This window comes from Megalops cyprinoides, chromosome 23 (assembly GCF_013368585.1).
Source record: "Megalops cyprinoides isolate fMegCyp1 chromosome 23, fMegCyp1.pri, whole genome shotgun sequence".
NCBI classification, from domain to species: Eukaryota; Metazoa; Chordata; class Actinopteri; order Elopiformes; family Megalopidae; genus Megalops; species Megalops cyprinoides.
In genome coordinates, this window is record NC_050605.1 from 9,312,986 (window position 1) to 9,322,369 (window position 9,384).

A 9,384-nucleotide genomic window follows, 5' to 3' on the forward strand; every position below is an offset into this window, starting at 1 on the left:
ATGGAACCCGGATCCAAGAACGTACTGCAGGTTGCAGCACTTGGACGACCCTTCCAGCTGGGGATGCTGTATGACTGTCGGAGTGATTGTCTCATTCCAGGTATGTCTGTAATAATTCTGTTCATCACTTAATGACCCTGGTTTTCAATAAGACTCTGGTTTTCAGTAATGTCATCAGTAAGACTGCATATTGAATGTCACAGATAATAGAAATGTGCAACACGTCTGTGATAATATGCAGGGAACAACAGAGACAGGGCAATAAAAATAGGCTTGATTTTCATTGCTGTGAAGGGTAATGAGGCACCCTGTTGGTTTATAATGAATAGATTAGTCGATGAAATTTACTGTATTTATCTACAAAGGAGCAAGCTTACGGTAAATTGTGCTTAGGGCAAAAATACATTCGGTGCTCGCAAGAAGCAAAGTAACAAGCACTACTGCTGTGTGCAACCTTGCCATTTTTGGCAGGACAAAGTCCATACAGTAATTCTTCTTCTAGAAGTGTGTCAAAACCAATTGCTGATTTTTAATTTTTAAAGTCTGGAGAGCATTTGATTTGACCATACATTGTTACGAACTGACTTCACCCTGTCAGTGTTTTTTTTTTTTTTTAAACAAAATTTTTACTAAAGGTTACTAGCCAAAGTATAAAAATTGCAACTGTGGCCAAGTATCTTCAACTCTTTCAAAAAATAGGGTTTTGTATATACAACAAGGTCTGGAAGAGAGGGTGTTCCAAGTTTTTAATGTGTATGTACATCAAAAGTGCACCTTTCTTCATGCAGCTATGAAGAAGGCATCTGCCATAAACTGTCTTTGTTCATAAGTATTTTCACTGAGGTTGCCATAACGTTTTGGTAATATTTTGTGTGATGGAAGATAAGGATGCATCAAACAACAACAAAAACTACATTGTTTAAGATTGATCATCTGGCCCTTCAAAAATGAAAAACTGAACTCCATACCAAAGTTCAGAAAAAGTGAGTAGAAGTGTTTTCTTTTCAGGAATCTTATGAAATGTTTATGTATGTTCATGTATGAGCATATGGCTTGCATTTTCTGGTCTTAACTAATGACAGAAGGAAACAACCATACCAGTTTTACCATACCATTGCTGGGATTCGGGTTTTATACTATTGGACAAGGTACTTCACCCAGAATAGCTTTGGTAAATATCCAGCTGTAAGAACCTTAACCTTAACCTATCTAACCTACAGTAATATATGCTCTGGATAAGTGTCTGCTAAGCAACTAAATGTAGATATTCAGATTTATAGAGATTAAAATGGATATTGAAAAACCTTCTCTCTTACCTCATATTGACTTGACTGAAAGGAAGTTAAAGTTCAACCAATGATGTGCTACCTGGGCACAGCTAGGTCAAAGATGTTCAGTTGGTACTTTTACTTCATATGGGTTCTTGTCTGTGTAGGTTGATTTTTCTCTTTTTTAGTTAGTGATGAGAACATAGGAAATCTTTGATCATGTTAGTAACTGCACACTTTGTGACACTGTACTCTAAAATGTAAAACTTTGTAGTCATTTGTTTGTTAACCAGTTTGGTTAACATTGTTGTTTATATACACTCCCTCCCTGGATAACTGGCTAAGTACAGTTTTTGGCTAGGAAGAACATTATTCCACATTTGACACACTTCATGCTCCCCTCAGAATTTATTTCTCATATTTAATTTAATATGCAAAACTCATGAGCTCTTTTCTTTCTTATACATTTGCTTATATTTTGTTGTAGAACTGCCAGTGAACATTGGAATCACTTTTTTAGATGATAAAAATGCAATAACTATCAGTAAACATCAAAAACTCCCTTGATAATCCATAAAGTGTTTATCATGTGTATATATGTTTCATTTCAATTGGGGATGTCATCGAGGCACATTTCCTACCATCAATTAGCTAATGACAGAAAAACAATTATTCATTAATCGTTGTTATTGGAGAATGAGATATGTTAATGGTAACGAGAGTTTTTCACCTTTTGATAGGATTTTATTGAAAGAAATGTATCAATCACTTAAATAAACACAGATTCTGAGATACAAAAACAAAAAAACAGATATGACTGTAGCCTGTTTGATATATTTTCTGTCAAAACTATCATTTTAGGCATCTTTGTTCGCTTTGCAGGTGCACGTAAATTCTGTCATCATGCTTCATCATAGCAAGCTCCTGTAGAATAAGCCTACATCATTCATGTGGAATAAGCCTAACTGGTCTGAAAAGACTGTTAGGTTCTACTTCGTGGAACAGACGAATCAGATGAATGAAATGAGACTGGTCTTGCAGAGACAAGGTTTATTCCCCAGGAGCCAAAGTTACTCACGCAAACAGCGCCCGAACTTAGACTGCCTAGGCTCAAATGAGCACTTGCATAAATACCCAGGTGTGATTAGGCCACACCTCAACAGTTGTTGATTGCACTTAATCAGACTGGCATGACAGTGAACTACAAGCATTGATATGGTGATGACCCTTTCTTCGCAGACAGTTCCTGTGGACCATTTGGTGTGGTCCACATTGATATGGTAACGGCTCTTTGTTAGAAGACATTTCTTGTAGACAGTGTGATTCTGCATTGACGTGGTGATAACGCTGCTCTAGGACTGTTAATGTGGGCAGCTGGGTGTGATCTAGATAGATCGTCTAGCCCTGATTAAATTTGACATGATTTGGGCGAGTAGATAAATGAGCAATACAATGTAGATCCTAACAAGGCTCACAATAAAACTGTACTTGCATAACAAAATAGGATGTTTATTTTTGCAAATGCATACTAATATTAACATTAGGTTTATACTGGTTATACTCATAGCTGACTTGCTGAACATGATATGAATGCTGGAGAATCAGGTGTTCTGTGAAAAATATAATATTTCTTCACAGCAAACTCAATTAAACGGCAAGCTAGCCAACATTAACTTGGCTACATTTTAGTCAACCAAGCTAGTAGTTTAGCTGTCTCAGTGTGACAGCATAAGAGCCACCAGTGAACTTGTGTAGCTACAATTGCAAGCTAATCTAATATTACTACTGACAGCTAGTTCTTATGCAAAAAAAGTTTAGATTAACTTTAAAGGGACATTATGTTAAACAACCTACCATCACAACAACATATTAAAGTAATTAAATGAAAATGTTTCATATATTATATAGAATTGAATCATATAACAGCAAAGCTTGAATTTGTTTTGGTCAAAGCATTCATACAGTATCTCTGTAATCAAATGCAGTTGCATATGAAATACAGTTCCACACAGTACCCCTGTGCAAGCTAGCTATCTCTTCAAATGAAAAGCTTGTAATGGGAGAGAAAGTCCCACTTCTCCTAAAGTATCATCCAATATCACCTAATAATGGTTAGAGGTCCTCTTTTATTTAAAAGAGTTCAGTTTAAAATAAAATTACATTACAGATTACATTTTACTGTGGGTATGTGCACTCTTTTCTGACAGACAACAGCCGACAGATTGATTACATCCATAATTATGGATAATGCATTATTACCCCATGCTGCTTAATCATAAATTCATTGATAGATTTTTTTTTTTTGCAAAGCCCAAGATAGCCCAGCACTCACCTGTAACTTCCCCCTGCCTGAAGCCATGTGGGGCTCAGAATAGCATTTGGATGGGAGGCATCCAGAAATCAGGCTACTGCCAGAAGTGGTATTTGTAAGCCATTAGGGGACAGTCTTCTCTCTTCACAAACTGAAGTCTAATCTATTACCATAGCAGCCAAAATTTTTATAATTAGCATTTAATAGTGGTTGTGGAAAGTGCTGGTGTGAAATCAATGCTCACACATTGTAATGCCTGTTGGAGAACATATGCACTGTCAATAATCATGTATGTTATGTTCTTCTTACCACTGTAGTAATGCAATGAAAAATGTCATCAATTATGTGCCATTATCAACTAAGGCTTATTAGAGAAGTACATAATCAAGTATCAGGGAATGTCGACATGAATGACACATTCAGGAAAAGTCTGGTAAGATAACATTGCAATATATTTTCCCACAAGTATCTACTGTATCTGTTTTATTCATATATTTAATTATTTTATATAATTTTAGATTTTTATTTGGACCAACGCACCCCTGTACTTTCCCTGGTTCTGTCTCTCCCTGTGGCTCTACCCATCCAGTGAAATTTTAACCCATATCATACCCATGTACTATATTTGTAACTGTGGAACGATAGTTTGTTTAGCTAAGTATGGTAAGCGTCTAATATTGCACACGGAAATACAATTCCAACAAAGACTTATTATTTCTTCAGTGGGAGCTGCTTTTCACTGACTTTTCCTTCAGTTTTGTTTTGTTAAGACACCAAATCATTCAGCATGTTCAGTGATTTCCTACCCTCGTTATGTTAAGTGGTTAAGTGGTTCATCACAGTGCACATATCACTTAAAATTAGTGGACATTCACCCTCAACAGAAGTGAACCGTATTTGATGCATGATAGGTGATATATTTTAGAGACAGGTTGCTGTTTCTTTTTTTCAATCTTTTACAGTCCTGAGTGCTCATTTTTCACTTATCCACATTTTTAACCAAAATGTCGCTGAAGAGTTTGTCTGATAAGGGGCATGAAATTAGCTAGGTGCTGGCTTTCTAGCTATATGTCAAATACCATGTGTTCTATACTGAGCTTTGTCTTCCATATGAAACTAAGCAGCCTGCGCTAGCCTGCATTGGTGTGTACCAGTGACTACTGTACTAGTGCACAGCTGTCTGTGAGGCTGCTCATTAAACATAAACCACATTAGTCACATTAGTCACTAAAATGACAAAACGGCAAGCTAACATTAGCTTCTTTGTGAGCTAGATACATTCTTGGAAATGGGCACTGAGGGATCAGTCAAAAAAATTCCCATGGATGGGCACCAGTTAGCGGACTGGGGGTGGAGAAACGCTGCTATACCTTATTTTTTTTGGGATACTCTAAGTACCATGTATACAGGAATATTAGCAGCGGTCGGTGCTCTGGTTAAATTCCTTATCAGACTCTTTCAATCTGGCCATCTATTAATCCCCTTAAATAATTGGCTAAATAACTCCTTCCCTGTCCAACTTGGCTCATGCATATTGAGTGTCTTGGTGCAGAATGACTGCTGTTCATCAACCCCGTGGGTATTACACATTATTGGTGGTTGAGGTGATTTCACCACCATCACTACAAAGGGCTTTGAGAACCTTGACAGACTAAAAGGTTCTATATAAATTTAATGCATTATTATTATTAGGATTAAATTGATTCAACAATCTGATGCACTAATGACTGGCAGAATACAATTGTAGAGAGAATGCAGTTAATTGATGGCATTTTTTCTAACTGCAGGCATGACGTTATGGGATCGTGAAGCACTCAAAAAGGACACTGATGAGAAGTCTCAGCGCAACACAGAATTTAAGATCATTGCATCTGATTCCATTGAAGATAAATCTTCTGCTTTGAATGTTGAAGCTTCACTTAAAGCAAGTTTCTTGGGGGGGCTGATTGAGGTGGGAGGGTCTGCAAAATACCTAAAGGACACAAAGGTTTCAAAGAAGCAGGCACGTGTCACACTGCAGTACAAAACTACCACTAAATTCATGCAAATGACCATGAATCAACTTGGACGAGGCAATGTTAAATACCCTTACGTATTTGAGCAGGGAGAAGCCACTCATGTAGTCACAGGTATACTTTATGGCGCACAGGCATTCTTTGTGTTTGATCGAGAAGTATCAAAGAGTGAAGACCGTCAAGACATTGAGGGAAACTTGCAGGTGATGATCAAGAAGATTCCTATGCTTGCGATTGAGGGACAGGGCTCACTACAAATGACGGATAGTGACAGTGCTAGCGTTGAGAAGTTTTCTTGTAAATTCTATGGAGATTTTGCCCTCGAAAACAGCCCTGTTTCTTTTCAAGATGCCATGAAGGTATACACAATGCTGCCAAAGCTGCTGGGAGAGCAAGGGGAACATGCTGTGCCAATGCAGGTGTGGTTGTACCCCTTACAAAATTTAGACTCAGCTGCTGCCCGCCTAGTTTGGCAGATCAGCGTTGGATTAGTTAATCAAGCACAGAGCGTGCTGGAAGATTTTTCTGACCTTGAAATACGATGTAATGACATGAAGAAACACAAAGTCATTACTTACTTTCCAGAGATCGGCAAAAAGATAAAGTCATTCAAAGACATGTGCCAGGAGTACAAATTAGTCTTTCAGAAGTCTTTGGCAGAAATGCTTCCTTCCATCCGAGGAGGAGGAAAAGAGGAAGGTGAGCTTGCAGACCTCTTGAGAGGTAAGAAAGCATCTCCTTTCAACAGGAATTCACTGAAGTCATGGCTCGACTGCAAACGGAGAGAAATCACAGTACTCCAAATGTACACAAACATGCTAAAAGGCACAAAAATTGTGTCTTCAAATGGTGAGCTTGACAAAGAGGTTACCTTGAATACAGAGGTTAAACATGTGGTGTGTTTTGCTTTCACATCAGTGCAGAGTGAGGAGCCATACCTGACAGCTTTATCAGAACAGCTAAGCATTCAGCCCAAGTCCCAGATGGCTCTTACTGCTAATGCTAAAAGACCAGATGTAGAGAGGGGACAGTGGCAATTGTCTGAGGATCTGTCAAACAAAGTAAGAGAAAAACTGAGGCTTTTTCTGGAATTTTCTGAAGCAAACAAAAACAGTGGGAATACCCGTTTCATATCAGCTTCTATACACAATCAGAACCATCCCGGAGCCAGTATTTACCTTTATGAAAGAGGGTTCAAACAGAATGAACAATTTGAACCTCCATCCAAGCCAAAAAAACCAGCAGCCAGAGAGATAACTCACAGCAGTGTGACATTAGAGTTATGTCCTCCCAAGTATGGATCAATGGAAGTCACCCACTACATGGTTGAATTCTTTATCACAGACTCAGATAGATGGCAGTCTATGAAGGCACCCAAAGCACACCATGTAGTTACAGTATCTGACCTACATCCACATACTGAGTACAAGTTCAGGTGCAAAGCAGTATGTCCAGCGGGAGTCAGCCTGGACAGCAACATAAGCTCCTTTAAAACTCTGCCCACAAATCCTCCCAGTGGACTGTTAATGGATGACCGTGACTCCACTGAATTTACAATTACCTGGCAAAAACCAACTGAAATTGGACATGAGGTCAGCATTCAGCACTATGTTGTTGAATATAGAAAGGTCTGTGGAATCAGAGAACATGAAGATGAGTGGACAGAGAAGACTTGTAAAGAAAAAAAATGCCAAATCACTGGGCTGCAGCCAGAGTCACAGTACGAAGTGAGAGTCAGAAGCAATTGTGGTGAAGCTGGGAGAAGCAAAGAAAGTACCATACTCAGCGTTTCAACTCTACCAATTGTAACACGTCTTGCTGAAAAAATGCAACTGAAGAGTGAACGTTTGCATTCTGGATCACCCTCTGTTTACAAAATCCCATTGCAGGAGGTAGATATAGATTTACAAGACTGCAAGAAGTATGTCTTTGGCAAAGACAACAAGAGAGACAATCGGACCATCATGGTCCTTGGGGCAACAGGAGCAGGAAAGTCAACCCTGATTAACGGGATGATCAACTACATCTTGGGTGTGAAATGGGAAGATGGGTTCCGCTTCAAATTAATTGATGAAGGGAAATCAAAATCCCAGGCAGAGAGCCAGACGTCCCTTGTGACTGCCTACGAGATCAATTATCAAGATGGATTTGAGATCAGCTACTCTGTCACCATCATTGATACCCCAGGTTTTGGTGACACTCGAGGGATAGACAGAGACAGACAGATCACTGACCAGATTCGAACATTTTTTACCTCCTGCAAGGGCATCAGTGAGATTGACGCAGTGTGTTTTGTAACTCAGGCTTCTCTTGCTCGATTAACACATGCACAGAAATATGTGTTTGACGCTGTTCTCTCTATTTTTGGAAAAGATATAGCAGACAACATTCAGATGCTGGTGACATTTGCAGATGGACAGCGTCCCCCTGTCCTTGAAGCGATCAATGTTTCTGGGGTGCCGTGCCCCAAAAAAAATGGAATTCCCGTTCACTTTAAGTTCAACAATTCTGCTCTGTTTGCAGAAAATGACATTTGTGCTAACACCAATGAGGATGAAGCTGATGATGACTGTGATGATAACTTCGATAAAATGTTCTGGCGCATGGGCATGAAGAGCATGAAGCACTTCTTTACTGCCCTAACTAAGATGGACACCAAGAGTTTAATGTTAACAAGAGAAGTGCTCAAAGAGCGCAAACAGCTCGAAACAGCAATTGTAGGCCTGCAGCCACAGGTACGAGCGGGTTTGGCAAAATTGGATGAAATAAAGAGGACTCAGCAAATCATTCAGGAGCATGAAGCGGAGATAAGCACTAATGAGAAGTTTGAGTTTGAGGTTGAGGTGGTGAAGCCAGTTCAGATTTCCATTCAAGGCACAGGAAATTACATAACCAACTGTCAGCAGTGTTTTATTACCTGCCACTATCCCTGTGGCATACCAAATGATAATGGTAAAAGAGGATGTATTGCAATAGGATGGGATGGCCAGTGCAAAGTTTGTTCTGGAAAATGTCACTGGAGTGTGCACTTCAACCAAAAGTACAGATGGGAGTACGAAAAAGTGAAAGAGAAAAGAACATCTGCAGAGCTCAAGGCAAAGTACGAGAAAGCGTATGGCGCCAAATTGTCCGCACAAGAAATAATCGAAAAACAAGGAGAGGAAATTCTGCAGCTTCAGAAAGCAGTACTAGAGCTGTTGGATACCTCCTCTCAATGTTTAGCACGGCTAAAGGAAATTGCCTTAAAGCCCAACCCACTCTCTACACCAGAATACATCAACCTCCTCATTGAAGGTGAAAAAGCAGAAGCCAAAGAGGGGTATTTGCTTCGTATTAAATCTCTGGAAGCTATGAAAGATCAAGCAGTGATTATATCAAAGGTCGCCAAGAAAAAAATACCCTTGCCAGATGACACAGAGGTGTCTAATGAACAAATGGAGGGTGGAACCATGAAATGGAAAAAACCCAAAACTACATTCGAGAAATTTAAATCTTTTTTCTTTGATTAGTCATCAGGGGAACATTTAAAACGTTAAAAGCAATGCCAATGGCTGTATTAAATAGAGCAGGATCAGTACTGTTGAAGACTTGATCATATATGATGACATGAAGTCAACCCAATGCAAGTAGTCAAGCTAATTATCAAAAAGTTTCATCGGGAAATAAATCCAGAAAGTGAATTACATTCCTTAATCAAATGCTGTTGTTTCCTTTTCTTAAATGATATAGCATTTATAGGTAATAAGTAATGTCAGTAATTTTCATTTGTTTATGATTATGATTTGATTGT

The 9,384-nt window shown here is 39.0% G+C and overlaps 2 protein-coding genes across 2 annotated transcripts; both read left to right on the top strand.

Moving 5' to 3' along the window:
* On the top strand, window positions 1–7,128 carry LOC118770673 (stonustoxin subunit alpha-like). The gene is made up of 3 exons (XM_036518434.1): window positions 1–100; window positions 5,367–6,655; window positions 7,111–7,128. The coding sequence occupies exons 1-3, from the start codon at window positions 1–3 to the stop codon at window positions 7,126–7,128; spliced, it is 1,407 nt and encodes a 468-aa protein (XP_036374327.1).
* A 292-nt stretch (window positions 7,129–7,420) lies between these two features.
* Window positions 7,421–9,103, top strand: si:ch73-170d6.2. Its single transcript, XM_036518436.1, has one exon. It carries the CDS (start codon window positions 7,421–7,423, stop codon window positions 9,101–9,103), a length of 1,683 nt encoding a protein of 560 aa, XP_036374329.1.
* Window positions 9,104–9,384: the final 281 nt, after the last annotated feature.

Excerpts from the sequence above, each read along its gene's own strand:
- LOC118770673 (XM_036518434.1), top strand. The coding sequence starts at position 1 with ATGGAACCCGGATCCAAGAACGTACTGCAGGTTGCAGCACTTGGACGA. Across the intron at positions 101-5,366 it reads GAGTGATTGTCTCATTCCAG|GCATGACGTTATGGGATCGT; the intron begins GTATGTCTGTAA and ends TTCTAACTGCAG.
- si:ch73-170d6.2 (XM_036518436.1), top strand. The coding sequence starts at position 7,421 with ATGCAACTGAAGAGTGAACGTTTGCATTCTGGATCACCCTCTGTTTAC.